This window comes from Callithrix jacchus, chromosome 14 (genome assembly GCF_049354715.1).
Source record: "Callithrix jacchus isolate 240 chromosome 14, calJac240_pri, whole genome shotgun sequence".
Lineage (NCBI taxonomy): Eukaryota > Metazoa > Chordata > Mammalia > Primates > Cebidae > Callithrix > Callithrix jacchus.
The window spans coordinates 41,675,711-41,693,747 of NC_133515.1; the positions used below are offsets into that span (position 1 = coordinate 41,675,711).

General features: G+C 39.5%; 1 protein-coding gene across 13 annotated transcripts in view; it reads left to right on the top strand.

The window, feature by feature from the left end:
* ALMS1 (ALMS1 centrosome and basal body associated protein) overlaps positions 1-18,037 on the top strand; it is a 225,484-nt gene that overhangs the window by 118,015 nt on the left and 89,432 nt on the right. For all 13 annotated transcript variants that reach the window (XR_013526474.1, XR_004733517.3, XR_008476280.2 and 10 more), the window contains one exon: positions 9,844-10,085. Coding sequence is in view for 8 of the 13 variants with exons in the window: in XM_035272302.3 (XP_035128193.3) it covers positions 9,844-10,085 (242 nt within the window). In the remaining 5 variants the exon portion in view is untranslated. The remainder of the gene's footprint in view (positions 1-9,843; positions 10,086-18,037) is intronic.

Sequence of the window (18,037 nt, forward strand, 5' to 3'; positions counted from 1 at the left end):
TTCCTTTCTTATCCATACCTTTTCTTTTTTCCTGCCTTACTGCTAATACCATTTAATACCCTTACTAAAATACTGAATAGAAGTGGGAAGAGTTGGCATCCTTATATTGTTCCTAATCTCATAGGCAATATTCTCAATGTTTTACTATTAAATACAATGGTTGCTTTCAGGTTTTTTGTAGTTTCTCTTTGCTGTGAATTTTTATCATGCATAATTACTGAGTTTTATTAAATGCTGTCTCTGCCTATATTCATATGGTCATGTGTGTTTCTCCTTTATTCTGCTGAGGCGGTGAATCACATTGATTGATTTTTTTTTTTAATGTTTACTCACCTTGCATTCCTGGGGTAAACTATCATAGTAGAGATTCAACTACACACAAATGTGTGTGTGTAAAATGAGAGCAAGCACACAGCATACACACACATGCACTACATTTTGTTGTCTAACATTTTGTTAGGATTTTTGCATTTATGTTCATAAGGGAGATTGACCTACTTTTTTCTTTTCCCATAATTGTCATTTTCAAGCAGTAAATGGTAGGCATATGGTAAAGACTCTGAAGTTCTACTTTTGTGATATATTCTAGATATTACTCTACTACAATACGTTATTCTCTTTTCTTGAAACTTTCTTTTCTTTTTTTTTTTTAATTTTTTATTGGATTTTAGGTTTTGGGGTACATGAGCAGAGCATGCAAGATAGTTGCGTAGGTACACACATGGCAGTGTGCTTTGCTTTCCTTCTTCCCTTCACCCACATTTGGCATTTCTCCCCAGGCTATCCCTCCCCACCTCCCCCTCCCACTGGCCCTCCCCTTTTCCCCCCAATAGACCCCAGTGTTTAGTACTCCCCTTTCTGTGTCCATGTGTTCTCATTTTTCATCACCCGCCTATGAGTGAGAATATGCGGTGTTTCATTTTCTGTTCTTGTGTCAGTTTGCTGAGGATGATGTTCTCCAGACTCATCCATGTCCCTACAAACGACACAAACTCATCATTTCTGATTGCTGCATAATATTCCATGGTGTATATGTGCCACATTTTTCCAATCCAGTCTATTATCAATGGGCATTTGGGTTGATTCCAGGTCTTTGCTATTGTAAACAGTGCTGCAATGAACATTCGTGTACATGTGTCCTTATAGTAGAACGATTTATAGTCTTTTGGATATATACCCAGTAATGGGATTGCTGGGTCAAATGGAATTTCTATTTCTAAGGCCTTGAGGAATCACCACACTGTCTTCCACAATGGTTGAACTAATTTACACTCCCACCAACAGTGTAAAAGTGTTCCTTTTTCTCCACATCCTCTCGAGCATCCGTTGTCTCCAGGTTTTTTAATGATCGCCATTCTAACTGGCGTGAGATGGTATCTCAATGTGGTTTTGATTTGCATCTCTCTGATGACCAGTGACGATGAGCATTTTTTCATATGATTGTTGGCCTCATATATATCTTCTTTCGTAAAGTGTCTGTTCATATCCTTTACCCACTTTTGAATGGGCTTGTTTGTTTTTTTCCTGTAAATCCATTTGAGTTCTTTGTAAATTCTGGATATCAGCCCTTTGTCAGATGGGTATACTGCAAAAATTTTTTCCCATTCTGTTGGTTGCTGATCCACTCTAGTGACTGTTTCTTTTGCCATGCAGAAGCTGTGGAGTTTGATTAGGTCCCATTTGTCTATTTTGGCTTTTGTTGCCAGTGCTTTTGGTGTTTTGTTCATGAAGTCATTACCTACTCCTATGTCCTGGATAGTTTTGCCTAGATTTCCTTCTAGGGTTTTTATGGTGCCAGGTCTTATGTTTAAGTCTTTAATCCATCTGGAGTTAATTTTAGTGTAAGGTGTCAGGAAGGGGTCCAGTTTCTGCTTTCTGCACATGGCGAGCCAGTTTTCCCAACACCATTTGTTAAACAGGGAATTCTTTCCCCCTTGTTTGTTTTTGTCAGGTTTCTCAAAGATTGTATAGTTGTAGATACGTTGTGTTGCCTCTGGTGCCTCTGTTTTGTTCCATTGGTCTATATCTCTGTTTTGGTACCAGTACCATGCTGTTTTGATTACTGTAGCCTTGTAGTATAGTTTGAAATCCGGTAGTGTGATGCCCCCCGCTGTGTTCTTTTTGCTTAGAATTGACTTGGCTATGCGGGCTCTCTTTTGGTTCCATATGAAGTTCATGGTGGTTTTTTCCAGTTCTGTGAAGAAAGTCAATGGTAGCTTGATGGGGATAGCGTTGATTCTGTAACTTACTTTGGGCAGTATAGCCATTTTCACAATATTAATTCCTCCTAACCATGAACATGGAATGTTTCTCCATCTGTTTGTGTCCTCTCTGATTTCGTTGAGCAGTGGTTTGTAGTTCCCCTTGAAGAGGTCCCTTACGTTCCTTGTGAGTTGTATTCCAAGGTATTTTATTCTTTTTGTAGCAATTGTGAATGCCAGTTCATTCTTGATTTGGCTCTCTTTAAGTCTGTTATTGGTGTAGACGAATGCTTGTGATTTTTGCACATTGATTTTATATCCTGAGACTTTGCTGAAGTTGCTTCTCAGTTTCAGGAGTTTTTGGGTTGAGGCGATGGGGTCTTCTAGGTATACTATCATGTCGTCTGCAAGTAGAGACAATTTGGCTTCCACCTTTCCTATTTGAATACCCTTTATTTCTTTTTCTTGCCTGATTGCTCTGGCTAGAACTTCCAGAACTATATTGAATAGGAGTGGTGAAAGAGGGCATCCTTGTCTAGTGCCGGATTTTAAAGGGAATGCTTCCAGTTTTTGCCCATTCAGTATGATATTGGCTGTTGGTTTGTCATAAATAGCTTTTATTACTTTGAGATACGTTCCATCAATACCGAGTTTATTGAGGGTTTTTAGCATAAAGGGCTGTTGAATTTTGTCAAATGCCTTCTCTGCGTCAATTGAGATAATCATGTGGTTTTTGTTTTTGGTTCTGTTTATGTGGTGAATTACGTTTATAGACTTGCATATGTTGAACCAGCTTTGCATCCCCAGGATGAATCCTACTTGATCATGATGAATAAGTTTTTTGATTTGCTGTTGCAATCGGCTTGCCAATATTTTATTGAAGGTTTTTGCATCTATGTTCATCATGGATATTGACCTGAAGTTTTCTTTTCTTGTTGGGTCTCTGCCAGGTTGTGGTATCAGAATGATGTTGGTCTCGTAAAATGATTTGGGAAGGATTCCCTCTTTTTGGATTATTTGGAATAGTTTCAGAAGGAATGGTACCAGCTCCTCTTTGTGTGTCTGGTAGAATTCGGCTGTGAACCCGTCTGGACCTGGGCTTTTTTTGTGTGGTAGGCTCTTAATTGCTGCCTCGACTTCTGACCTTGTTATTAGTCTATTCATAGTTTCAGCTTCCTCCTGGTTTAGGCTTGGGAGGACACAGGAGTCCAGGAATTTATCCATTTCTTCCAGGTTTACTAGTTTATGTGCATATAGTTGTTTGTAATATTCTCTGATGATGGTTTGAATTTCTGTGGAATCTGTGGTGATTTTCCCTTTATCATTTTTTATTGCATCTATTTGGTTGTTCTCTCTTTTATTTTTAATCAATCTGGCTAGTGGTCTGTCTATTTTGTTGATCTTTTCAAAAAACCAGCTCTTGGATTTATTGATTTTTTGGAGGGTTTTTGTGTCTCAATCTCCTTCAGTTCAGCTCTGATCTTAGTTATTTCTTGTCTTCTGCTGGGTTTTGAGTTTTTTTGATCTTGCTCCTCTAGCTCTTTCAATTTTGACGATAGGGTGTCAATTTTGGATCTCTCCATTCTCCTCATATGGGCACTTATTGCTATATACTTTCCTCTAGAGACTGCTTTAAATGTGTCCCAGAGGTTCTGGCACGTTGTGTCTTCGTTCTCATTGGTTTCGAAGAACTTCTTTATTTCTGCCTTCATTTCCTTGTTTACCCAGTCAACATTCAAGAGCCAGTTGTTCAGTTTCCATGAAGCTGTGCGGTTCTGGGTCGGTTTCTGAATTCTGAGTTCTAACTTGATTGCACTATGGTCTGAGAGGCTGTTTGTTATGATTTCAGTTGTTTTGCATTTGTTGAGCAGTGCTTTACTTCCAATTATGTGGTCAATTTTAGAGTAGGTGTGATGTGGTGCTGAGAAGAATGTGTATTCTGTGGATTTGGGGTGGAGAGTTCTGTAAATGTCCACCAGGTTTGCTTGCTCCAGGTCTGAGTTCAAGCCCTGGATATCCTTGTTGATTTTCTGTCTGGTTGATCTGTCTAATATTGACAATGGAGTGTTAAAGTCTCCCACTATTATTGTGTGGGAGTCTAAGTCTCTTTGTAAGTCATTAAGAACTTGCCTTATGTATCTGGGTGCTCCTGCATTGGGTCCATATATGTTTAGGATCATTAGCTCTTCTTGTTGTATCGATCCTTTTAGCATTATGTAATGGCCTTCTTTGTCTCTTTTGATCTTTGTTGCTTTAAAGTCTATTTTATCAGAGATGAGAATTGCAACTCCTGCTTTTTTTTGCTCTCCATTTGCTTGGTAAATCTTCCTCCATCCCTTTATTTTGAGCCTTGGTGTATCCTTGCATGTGAGATGGGTTTCCTGGATATAGCACACTGTTGGGTTTTGGATTTTTATCCAATTTGCCAGTCTGTGTCTTTTGATTGCTGCATTTAGTTCATTTACATTTAGGGTTAATATTGTTATGTGTGAATTTGATACTGCCATTTTGATGCTAAGTGGCTGTTTTGCCTGTTAGTTGTTGTAGATGCTTCATTATGTTGATGCTCTTTAGCATTTAGTGTGATTTTGGAATGGCTGGTACTGGTTGTTCCTTTCTATGTGTAGTGCCTCTTTTAGGAGCTCTTGTAAAGCAGGCCTGGTGGTGACAAAATCTCTGAGTACTTGGTTGTTCGCAAAGGATTTTATTTTTCCTTCACTTCTGAAGCTCAGTTTGTCTGCATATGAAATTCTGGGTTGAAAGTTCTTTTCTTTAAGAATGTTGAATATTGGCCCCCACTCTCTTCTGGCTAGTAGTGTTTGTGCTGAGAGATCTGCTGTGAGTCTGATGGGCTTCCCTTTGTGGGTGACCTGACCTTTCTCTCTGGCTGCCCTTAGTATTTTCTCCTTTATTTCAACCTTGTTGAATCTGACAATTATGTGCCTTGGGGTTGCTCTTCTTGCGGAATATCTTTGTGGTGTTCTCTGTATTTCCTGCATTTGAGTGTTGGCCTGTCTTGCTAGGTGGGGGAAATTTTCCTGGATGATGTCCTGAAGAGTATTTTCCAGCTTGGATTCATTCTCTTCGTCCCTTTCTGGTACACCTATCAAACGTAGGTTAGGTCTTTTCACATAGTCCCACATTTCTTGGAGACTTTGTTCATTCCTTTTTGCGCTTTTTTCTCTAATCTTGGTTTCTCGTTTTATTTCATTGAGTTGGTCTTCGACTTCAGATATTCTTTCTTCTGCTTGGTCAATTCGGCTACTGAAACTTGTGCATGCTTCGCAAAGTTCTCGTATTGTGTTTTTCAGCTCCTTTAATTCATTCATATTCCTCTCTAAGGTATCCATTCTTGTTATCATTTCCTCAAATCTTTTTTCATATTTTTTTTCAAGTTCCTTAGTTTCTTTGCATTGATTTAATACATGTTCTTTTAGCTCACAATAGTTTCTCATTATCCACCTTCCGAAGTCTAATTCCATCATTTCGTCACAGTCATTCTCCGTCCAGCTTTGTTCCCTTGCTGGTGAGCAGTTTTGGTCCTTTCTAGGAGGCGAGGTGTTCTGGTTTCGGGTGTTTTCCTCCTTTTTGCACTGGTTTCTTCCCATCTTTGTGGATTTATCCGCTTGTCGTCTGCGTAGTTGCTGACTTTTCGATTGGGTCTCTGAGTGGACACCCAGATTGTTGATGATGAAGTATTTCTGTTACTTGGTTTTCCTTCTATCAGTCTATCCCCTTCGCTGTACGACTGCTGACGTTCACTCCAGGCCCTGCTTGTCTGGGGTGCACCTATAGCAGCTGTGGCACAGTGAGGGATGCTACCCGTTTCTTTTTCTGCTATCTTTGTCCCAGGATGATGCCTGCCAAATGTCAGTCTTTTGGTTATAGAGGGGTCAGGGAGCTGCTTGAGGAGACAGGCTGTACTTTATAGGAGCTCAATTGCTGAGCTGTGAGCTCTGTTGTTCATTCAGGGCTGTTAGGCTGCTATGTTTGATTCTGCTGCAACAGAGCTCATTAAAAAAACCTTTTTTTCTCAAATGCTCTTTGTTGAGGGGTTCAGGCTTTATTTTTGGATGTCCGTTGAGGTGTCCTGCCCAGCTAGGAGGCAGACTAGCCACTGTTTGCCTGCCGAGGCTCCGCCCTGCTGTTGTGTAGTTTGCCCTGTTGCTGCAGGCTCTGCTGTTCTGCTGTGGTCTCCGCCACCGGCTCCACCGTGCGGCGGAGTCTCTCTGTTGTAGCGGGTTGCCTCGGCAACAGCAGGCTGCGTCAGCAGTGGGCATGTATCTCACTAGGGACGGGTTGCCTCGGCAACGGCTGGCTGCGTCAGCAGTGGGCGTGTATCTCAGTTGGGGCGGGTTGCATCGGTAATGGTGGACGCCCCTCCCCCACAGAGCGTCTTGGACCGTCTGCACCGGGAGCGTTTGAAATCGCGGTTTTGTTCATCCCACTGGGCTACCTCAAACGCTCTGTCCCTGCAATCCCCTGGGCTGGCCCACTGTCCAAGTCTCGTTCAGTCTCAAGTCCAGCCCTCTCAAGTCTCAGGTTGCCGGTTCAACAGGGCACCTGGAGAAGCGCGCCCTGTGGGGAGCGCTGGGTAGGGCCGGCCGCTGCCACCCCGGCTGCCGGCTTACCTCTGCCTGCAGCCTGCGTCTGCTTTATACTTGGGAATTTCCCCCCTCTGTGGGCAACAAAGATCAGTCTGGAAATGCAGCTCCGACTCACCTCTCCGCGGATTCAACGAGAGCTCCAATCCTGGGTTGTTCTCACAGCGCCATCTTGAGTCCTCCCCCCGAAACTTTATTTTCAAGTGGTTTTTTTTTGAAAGTTTTATTTGTTCTTTTTTTTTTTTTAAAGAGATGAGGTCTTGCTCTGTCACCCAGGCTCTGGAGTGCAGTGGTGCAGTTATGAGTCAGTGCTGCCTTGGAGTCTTGGGCTCAAGCAATCCTCCTGAGTCATTGAGACTATAGGTGTGTGCCACTGTGCCCGGCTAATTTTTTTATGTTTTATAGAGACAGGGTCTTACTGCGTTGCCCAGCGTTTTCGCTAACTCCTGGGCTCAAGTGATCCCCTGTCTCAGCCTCCCAAATTACTGGGATCACAGGTATGAGCCACTGTGCCTGGCCTTATTTTCAAGTAATTTTAGACTTACAGAAAAGATACATAGAGTTCCTAATACTTCTCTCCTAGCTTCTCCTGTTGTTAACATCGGTTTTAAATTTTATTTTCTGTTTTATTTTTAATTTTTATTTTTTTTGAAAACAGAGTTTCACTCTTGTCTCCCAGATTGGAGTGCAATGGCGTGATCCCAGCTCACTGCAACCCCACCTGTTGGGTTTAGGTGATTCTCCTGCTTCAGCCTCCTGAGTGGCTGAGATTACAGGTGTGCGCCACCACACCCAGCTAATTTTTGTATTATCAGTAGAGACGGGTTTCACCATATTGGCCAGGCTGGTCTTGAATTCCTGACCTCAGGTGATCCACTCGCCTTGGCCTCCCAAAGTACTGGGATTATAGGCATGAGCCACCGTACCCCGCCTATTTTTTATTTTAGAACTTTTATTTTAGGTTCGGGGTACATGTTCAGGTTTGTTCTGTAGGTAAACTCATGTCATGGGGGTTTGTTTTACAGATTATTTCATCCCCCAGGTACTAAGCCTAGTACCCAGTAGTTATTTTTTTTCTGTTCCTCTCCCACCTCCCTCCATGCTCAGGTAGGCCCCAGTGTCCGTTGTTCCCCTTTTTGTGCCCATGAGTTCTCATCATTTAGCTCCCACTTATAAATATGAAGATGCAGTATTTGGTTTTCTGTAGTTTAGTAAGGATAATGACTTCAGACTCTTGTCTATGTTCTGCAAAAGACATGATCTTACTCTTTCTTATGGCTGCCTAGTATTCCATGGTATAAATGTACCATATTTTCTTTATTTAATCTGTCATTTATGGACATTTAAGTTGATTCATGTCTTTGTTCTTGGGAACAGTTCTATAGTGAACATTTGTGTGCATGTATCTTTATGGTAGAATGATTTACGTTTCTTTGGGTATGTACACAGCAATGGATTGCTGAGTAAAATGCTAGTTCTGTTTTTTTGCTCTTTGAGGTATTGCCACATTGCTTTCTACAATGGTCAAACTATACACTCACACAGACAGTGTATAAGCGTTCCCTTTTCTCTGAAACCTTGATAGCATCTGTTATTTTTTGACTTTTTTTTTTGAGACAGTTTCGCTCTTGTTACTCAGGCTGGAGTGCAATGGCACGATCTCGGCTCACCACAACCTCCGCCTCCTGGGTTCAGGTAATTCTTCTGCCTCAGCCTCCTGAGTAGCTGGGATTACAGGCATGCACCACCATGCCCAGCTAATTTTTTTGTGTTTTTAGTAGAGACGGGGTTTCACCATGTTGACCAGGATGGTCTCCATCTCTTGACCTCGTGATCCACCCGCCTTGGCCTCCCGAAGTGCTGGGATTACAGGTGTGAACCACCATGCCAGGCCCTATTTTTTGACTTTTTAATAATAGCCATTATGATTGATGTGAATGGTAGCTCATTATGGTTTTAATTTGCATTTATCTAATCAATGATGTTGAGCTTTTTCCATAGGCTTGGTAGCAACATATATATCTTTGGAAAGGCATCTGTTCATTTCCTTTGCCCACTTAGTTTCTTATAAATGCTGGATACTAGACCTTTGTCAGATGCATAGTTTGCAAATACTTTTTCTTATTCTGTAGTTTGTCTGTTTACTCTGTTGATAACTTTTCTTTTGCTGTGCAGAAGCTCTTATGTTTAGTTAGGTCCCATTTTCAGTTTTTGCTTTTATTGGAATTGCTTTTGGTGTCTTCATCGTGAAATCTTGGCTGGATCCTGTGTCTGGAATGGTATTGCCTAGATTGCATATGTGGTATCCACATCATCACTGGTGATGTTAACTGATCACTTGGATAAGGCAGTGCTTGCTAGATGTCTCTACCATGAAAATAAGTACTATTTGTCCCTTCTTATACTCTGTTCTTTGAAATCTAGTCACTCAGTTCAGCACATACACAAAGGAGGAGAGGAAGATTAAGGTTAACCTCCTTTGGTGGGAGGTATCCACATCTGTTATTTGGGCTTCTTCTTAAAGCAAAATTTGTTTCTTCTTTCCAATTATTTATGTATTCAATTATTTACTTGCTCCATTCTTTTAATATTAATTCTCTATGATCTCAAGATACAACTACAACCTTGAAAACTCCTGGTTCTCCCACAACTTCTTGACGGAATGCTCTGTTTCTTATTTATCTTTGTATACTGTGTGCATGTAGTACAGTCCCCTAATTTATAGTGGACATCCAATAATTTGAAAAAATGTATTTTTAATTCAGCTGAAAAATACCATTTCCTCAACTAAATTATATAATTTAACATTCTAAATTAAAAGTAAGTTTTCAGATAAGAGTAAACCCATGTGGTAACACTGTATGAAACCAAATAAAGGGTATTGCAGAAATTTTACCGTAACAACATTTGTCATTGATGTGTCCACAAAATATTCCTATAGCTACTAAAATATTCCTTGAAACCACTTTTGGAAAGAGATTTCCGTTTCTAATCAGCCAAGAATGTAACCTGCTGTATTCTTTCTTTTTTTTGGTCAGATTACCAGAGAAGAAAAAGACTCCACTTTCTGCTTTCTCTGAAAAATTGTCATCTGATGCAGTCACTCAGATAACAACAGAAAGTCCAGAAAAGACCCTGTTTTCATCTGAGATTTTTATTAATCCCGAAGATCATGTACATGAAATTACAGAGCCCAGTAACCAGAAACTACGCAAAGCTTCTGTCAAGTTTGCTTCATCATCTTCAGTCCAACAGGTTACTTTTTCTCATGGAACAGATGGTAAGAGAATATGATTGCATTTTAGGTTGTTAGACCACTCTTTTGTGTAATTATCTTAGAAATGATTGTGACTTTCTAGTCAAAAAACCTAATTTTAATTTAAGAATTAGGGGCTATATGATTATATCTGTCTTTTATTTACATAGCCATCAACAGAATAAGTTATTACATTTTTATCTTAATTTCTGGAGGAGTTAACCTATAGAACTTATGCTGTTTGTGGTTAAAACTTACTTTTGCCTCATCATATTTACAGTAAAAATACAAGTAGTTGATAACAACTTGAAAGTAATTGAGGTCTGCTTTTAAATAGGCACATAAATTATCTTGTATTATAGTAATGTTATGTACTATGTATATATAGAGAGTATGTATATACTATAACAAATAGATGAATAAACATATGTTAGTGCAAACACAATAGAGCAGTTTTTCTCTTGCTTACAAAGCAATCAGCAGAGACCCAGGTTGACTGCTTGCTCTGTTGTCTTTAAAATACACAACCCAAATGGTTATAATGGATTTACCTTCATGGTCAACTAGAAGGAAGAAAAAGGAGATGTTTACAGGCCAGGTCTGGCAGTAACCCAAATCACTTTCCACTGGCCAGGAATGTAGTTTAGCTGTGTTTTCCAAAATGAAGAAGAAATGGATTTGGTGAACAGCTAGCAGTCTCTACCATAACGTCAACATTTAGAGTGTTTTATATGCTATAGTTTCATGATATTTTGATAGTACTTTTATATATAACGTTTAGAATTGGAGCAAATTGTAAATTATTTTCTTTTTTGGGTAAGTAGCAGGAAAATTAACAAGTTAGTTTCCATTCTTCCCCAAATGAAAATGGAAACTTTACTAATTTTTTAAATATTTACTATTTTAGACAAATCTACTCTAAGTACATTTTAAGTTTCTCTACTTATACAAAAAACTTGCCTATCTACATATATAGATGAAATATACCTAAACGTAAAGAAAATTCTTTGGATCAGCATTTATATGGCATTGAATTTAAGTAAATACATTTGTATATTAAGATGGTTATCATTCTTGAACATTTTTCTTATGAAACTAAAGCATATCAAAATATATATATAAAGTTTAATAAATTATCACGAAGAACACCTTTATGTGTTGGTTACCTATTGCCACAGTGATACAGTATAACAGCCTAGAAAATCTCCATGTTTTATAACGGTAAATATTTGTTTTTCTTACTTACAGGCTTATGGGTCAATTGGACTTTGGCTGGGCTCACTGTAAGCTACAGAAATGGTTTGGGTCTGTTTCAGATGGTTCTTTCTGAGACTCAGGCTAATGGGTCAATAGCTATCCTAGGGTGTGGTGTTCTAATGATGGTGGCAGAAACACAAGAGAAGAAACAGCTATAAAAGCATATTTAAACCTCTACTGTCATCAAATGGATCAAGTTATAGAGGCCATGATTTATGGTTCATATAAATTTTTTATCAAAGAATATTATTTGCTTTACTAATACAGTATTATTTTCATTACTGTGGATGAAAAGTAAAATTTTATGAGGTTTTTTTTGGGCGGCACAAAACATTATTTTAAGGTACAAAGTATGTTAAATACATGACTGCTTACCCATTACTCTAAATTAATAAGTTCCTCTGCCTCTCTCCAGCCCTTTTTTCCTTTCCTGGAAGCAGCCATTATTTGCTGTGTATTTACTTCTTCCCCTAGACAAGCAGTCCAAAGTAACTTTAAGACTACTGCATCCAAAGTTTCTGAGAACTTCAAAAAGCTTCTTATTTGTCTCAGATCCATCTCCATGTGATAGTTGTTTCTGCTATGAGTCCATTATAATTTTGTCCAATCATTGCTGTTAATTTTCTCCAACCTGTGAACTACATGGCAAATTTAGCCATTGCTATCAAACTTTGTATACACTGATGGAGAAAGCAAATTAATAAATCAGTATTTAACTATAACTGCAGCAATGACCAAATAGAAGTGGAGGCTACAGCTCTTTCTTTCTCTCTCTCTCTCTTTCTTTCTTTCTTTCTTTCTTTCTTTCTTTCTTTCTTTCTTTCTTTCTTTCTTTCTTTCCTCTTTCTTTCTTTTTCTCTTTCTTTCTTTCTTTCTTTCTTTCTTTCTTTCCTTTCTCTCTTTTTCCTCTCTCTTTCTTTCTTTCTTTTCTTTCTTTCTTTCTTTTTTCTTTTTTGTTTGTTTTTTGCCTGAGAGAGTGGTACAAATACTCCTAAGTTGTCTCAGACTTTACCACACTTGTATATATAGGGTTGAGGTCATTTTTTATTAATTTCTAGCACTGGACTTTCTTAGAGGTCACTTTGCCATGCCCAGTGATAGAAATTAATACCTCTATGTGGTAATTATACTTCTTTTTAAAAGTAACCTTATGTTTAAATCTTTAATCCATCAGGAGTTAAGTTTTGTAAGGCATGGGTCCAGTTTCAGCTTTCTGCACATGGTTAGAAAAAAACATAGGCAATACCATTCAGGACATAGGAATAGGCAAAGACTTCATGACTGAAACAGCAAAAGCGATGGCAACAAAAGCCAAAATAGACAAATGGGATCTAATTAAACTTAAAAGCTTGTGCACATCAAGAGGAACAATCATTAGAATGAACCAGCAACCAACAGAATGGGAAAAAATTTTTGCAAGCTACCCATCTGACAAAGGGCTAATATCCAGAATCTACAAAGAACTTAAACAAATTTACAAGAAAAGAACAAACAACCCCATCAAAAGTGGGCGAAGGATATGAACACGCACTTTTCAAAAGAAGACATTTATGTTTCCAACAAAGATACGAAGAAATGCTCATCATCACTGGTCATTAGAGAAATGCAAATCAAAACCACAGTGAGATACGATCTCACACCAGTTAAAATGGCGATTATTAAAAAATCTGGAGACAACATGCTGGAGAGGATGTGGAGAAATAGAAACGCTTTTATACTGTTACTTGACCTTGTTACTGGTCTCTTTAGATTTTGGATTTCTTCCTGGTTGATACGTTGCATGTTTCTAAGAATTTGTCCATTTTTTTCTAGCTTTTTCAATTTATTGGTAGAAAGTTGCTCATAGTAGTGTCTCATCATTCTTTAAATTTCTGTGGTATAGGTTGTAATTTATCTCTCTTTTTTTTAATCTCAGTTTGCTTACATGAGTCTTCTCTCTGTTTTTCTTAGTCTGGCTAAAGGTTTGTCAATTTTGTTTATCTTTTCAACAAACAAACTTCTGTTTCATTGATCTTTTGTCTTGTTTTTCTCATTTCAATTTCATTTATTTCTGCTCTGATCTTTATGTTTTTTCTTTTACTAATTATGGAATTTGTTTTCTAGTTTATTAACATACATTGTTAGGTTGTTTATTTGAAGTTTTTCTGTTTTTTGTTTGTTTGTTTGTTTGTTTGTTTTTTTACGTAGGTGCTTATACCTATAAACTTTCTTCTTAGTATTGCTTTTGCTGTTTCCCATAGGTTTTGGTATGTTCCGTTTCCATTATCATTTGTTTCAATAAATTTATAAATTTATTTCTTGATTTCTTTATTAACCCACTGGTCATATTGTTTCATTTCCATTCATTTTACAGTTTTCTAAAGTTCCTCTTGTTATTGATTTCTAGTTTTTTTCCATTGTGATCAGAGAAATGACTTGATATAAATGCAGAGATTTTTGAATTTTAAGACTTGTTTTGTGGCCTAAAATATGGCCTATCCTTGAGAATGATCCATGTGCTGAGAAGAGTGTGTATTCTACAGCCATTGGATGAAATGTTATCTATTAGGTCCATTTGATGTATCTTTGTTGATTTTCTGTCTATATGATCTGTCCAATGCTGAAAGTGAGGTGTTGAAGATTACAGCTATTATTGTATTAGGTTCTCTCCCCCTCTTTAGCTCTAAAAATACTTTCTTTATATATCTGGGTACTCCAGTGTTGGGTGCATATATGTTTACAATTGTTATATCCTCTTGCTGAGTTGATCACTTTATCATTATATAATGTTTTTATAATTTTTTTTTTTTCGAGATGGGGTCTTGCTCTGTCTCCCAGGCTGGAGTGCAATGGCATGGTCTTGGCTCACTGCAACCACTGCCTCCCAGGTTCAAGTGATTCTCCTACCTCAGCCTCCTGAGTAGCCAGATTATAGGCACCCACCACCAAAAGCCTCACCAATTTTTGTATTTTAGTAGAGATGGGGTTTCACCATGTTGGCCAGGCTGGTCTCAAACTTCTGACCTCATGATACGCCCACCTCAGCCTCCCAAAGTGCTGGATTATAGGCATTAGCCACCACGCCTGGCCATAATTTTTGTCTTAAAGTCTATTTTGTCTGATATGGATATAGCTATTCTTCCTCTCTTTTGGTTTCTGTTTGTGTGGGATATCTTTTTTCCATCCCTTTATTTTTAGTCCATTTGTGGTCTTTTAGGTTAGTTGTGTTTCTTGTAGGGAATAGATTGTTGGGTCTTGTTTTTTTATGCATTCATTCATCCACTGTATGTCTTTTGAAAGGAGGAGTCTACTGCTTTTGAGAGGAATCTACTGCTTTTTATTTTTTATTTTATATTTGCCCTTTTGAGGCTGTTTTCCAGATCCTGTAGGCATGCTTTATTCTTTTTTATTCCCCTTTTTCTTTTGTCTCCTCCTACTGTATTTTTAAATAGCCTGTCTTCAAGCTCATTGATGGTTTTCTTGTGTTTAATCAATTTTGCTGTTAAAAGAGTCTGATGCATTCTTCAGTCTGTTAGGTATATTTTTCTATTCCAATATTACTGCTTGATTCTTTTTAATTATTTTCAGTCTTTTTGTTAAATTTATCTTACAGGATTCTGAGTTCTTTCTCTGTTATCTTGAATTCCTTTGAGTTTTCTCAAAAACAGATTTTTTTTTTAACAGAGTCTCGCTCTGTCACCAAGGCTGGAGTACAATGGCACAATCTCAGCTCACTGCCCCCTCAACTCCCTGGGTTCAAGCAATTCTCCTGCCTCAGCCTTTCGAGTAGCTGGGACTACAGGCGTATGCCACCATACCCAGCTAATTTTTATATTTTTAGTAGAGATGAGATTTTACCATGTTGGCTAGGCTGGTCTTGAACGCCTGACCTCAGGTGATCCACCTGCCTTCGCCTCCCAAAGTGCTGGGATTACAGGTGTGAGCCACTGCACCCAGCCAAAACAGATATTTTGATTTCTTTGTCTGAAAACTTCTATATATTTGTTTCTCCAGGATTGGTTTCTAGTTTCATATTTGGTGAGGTCATGTTTTCATAGATGGTCTTAAAGCTTGTGGATGTTTGTTGGTATCTGAGCATTGAAGAATTAGGTACTTATTGTAGTCTTCACACTCTGACTTTGTTTATACCCATCCTTCTTGGGAATGCTTTCCAGGAATTCAAAGGAAGTTAGGTGTTGTGGTCTGAGTTTTTGATCACTGTAGCTATATCTCCATTAGGGGACACCTCAAACCTAGTAACACTGTGGCTCTTGCACAGTCATAGATGTATCACTTCGGAGGTTGTATTTGTCCATTTTCAAACTGCTATAAGTAAGCTACCTGAGACTGGGTAATTTATAAAGAAATGGGGTTTAATTGACTCAGATCTGCATGGCTGAGTAGGCCTGAGGAAACTTAAAGTCATGGCAGAAGGTGAAGGGAAAGCAAGGCACATCTTACATGGTGGCAGGAGAGAGGGCTCAGGGAAAATTGCCACTTTAAAACCATCAAGATCTCATGAAAATTCTTGCAGTATTACAAGAACAGCATGGGAGAAACTGCCCTCCATGCTCTAGTCACCTCCCACCAGTTCCCTCCCTCAACATGTGGGGATTACAATTTGAGATGAGAGTTGGGTGGGGACAGAGAGCCAAATCATATTATTCCTCCCCTGTCCCCTCCCAAATCTCATGTCCTTTTCACATTTGAAAACCAATTGTGCCTTCCCAACAGTCCCCCAGAGTCCTAACTCATTCTAGCATTAACCCGAAAGTTCAAGTTCAAAATCTTATCTGAGACAGGGCGGGTAGGTCCCTTCTGCCTATGAACCTGTAAAATAAGAAAACAAGTTAGTTACTTCCAAGATACAGTGGGGGTACAAGCACTGGGCAAGTGTTCCCATTCCAAATGAGAGAAGTTGGCTAAAACGAAGGGGTTATAGGCCCCATGCCAGTTGGAAACCTGGCTGAGCAGTCATTAAATCTTTAAATCTCAAAGTTCCAGAATTTCCTTTGACTCCATGTTATACATCCAGGGCATGCTGATGCAAGGGATGGGCTCCCACGGCCTTGGGCAGCTCCACCCCTGTGGCTTTGCAGGATGCAGTCCCCACAGCTACTGTCATGAGCTGGCGTTGAGTGCCTGTGGCTTTTCCTGGTGCACAATGCAAGCTTTTGGTGGATCTACCATTCTGGGGTCTTTAGGATGGTGGCCCTCTTCTCACAACTCCACTAGGCAGTGCCCAAATAGGGACTGTTAATGGGAGCTCCAACCCCACATTACCACTCTGCATTGCCCTAGTAGAGGTTCTCCATGAAGGCTCTTCCCCTGCAGCAGACTTCTGCCTTGACATCCAGGCATTCATGTATCCTCTGAAATCTAGGTGGATGCTCGCAAAGCTCAACTCTTGTCCTCTGCGCACCTGTAGGCCCAACACCACGTGGAAACTGCCCATGTTTGGTGCTTGCACCCTCTGAAGCGATGTCCTGAGCTGTACCTTGTTCCCTTTTAGCCATAGTTGGAACTGGAGCATCTGGGACACAGGGCACCAAGTCCCAAGGCAGCACAGAGAAGCTAGGTCATGGGCCTGGCCCACAAAACCATTTTTCCCTACTAGTCCTTCTGACCTGTGATAGAAGGGACTCCAGTTAAGATCTCTGACCTTCCCTGGAGACACTTTCCCCATTATCTTGGCTATTAACATTTGGCTCCTCATTACTTACGCAAATTTCTGCAGCCAGCTTGAATTCCTTGAATGAGTTTTTCTTTTCTACCACTTAGGCTGCAAATTTTCCAAACCTTCATGTTCTGCTTCCCTTTTAAACCTAAGTTCCAATTTCAAACTCTCTCTTTATGAATATACATGACTGAATGCTTTCACAGTAAGCCAGGTCACCTCTTGAATTCTTTGCTGTTCAGAAATTTCTCCCACCAGATGCCCTGAATCATTTCTTTCAAGTTCAGTGTTCCATAGACTCTAGGACAGGGGCAAAATGCTGCCAGTCTCTTTACTAATGCATAGCAAGAGTGACCTTTACTCCAGTTCCCAACAAGTTTCTCATCTCCATCTGAGACCACCTCAACCTGGACTTCATTGTCCATATTACTGTCAGCATTTTGGGCAGAGTCCATTCTGTAAGCCTTTAGGATGTTCCAGACCTTCCCACATCTTCCTGTCTTCCTCTAAGCCCTCCAAACTGTTCCAGCCTCTGCCTGTTACCAAGTTGTTTCCACTTTTTCAGATTACAGTAGTACCCCACTTCTGGTACCAAATCTTTGTATTAGTTCATTTTCACATTGCTTTAAAGATACTACCTGAGACTGGGTAATTTACAAATAAAAGAGTTTTAATTGACTCACAGTTCCACATGGCTGGGAAGGTCTCAGGAAACTTACAGTCATGGCAGAAAGTGAAGGGGAAACAAGACATGTCTTACATGGCAGCAGGAGAGAGAGCACAGGGGAAACTGCCACTTTTAAACCATCAAGATCTCATGAAAACTCCCTCACTATCATGAGAACAATGTGGGAGAACCACCCCTATAATATAGTCACCCCCTACCAGGTCCCTGCCTCGACATGTGGAGATTACAATTTGAGATGAGATTTGAGTGGGGACTCAGAGACAAACCATATCAGAAGTCTTTGATAAGATCCAGAAGAATTCTCTGGATTACTAGGTAGAGACTCTTGTTCCCTTCATTTACTTTCTCCCAAAGAAATGGAGTCTCTCTCTCTGC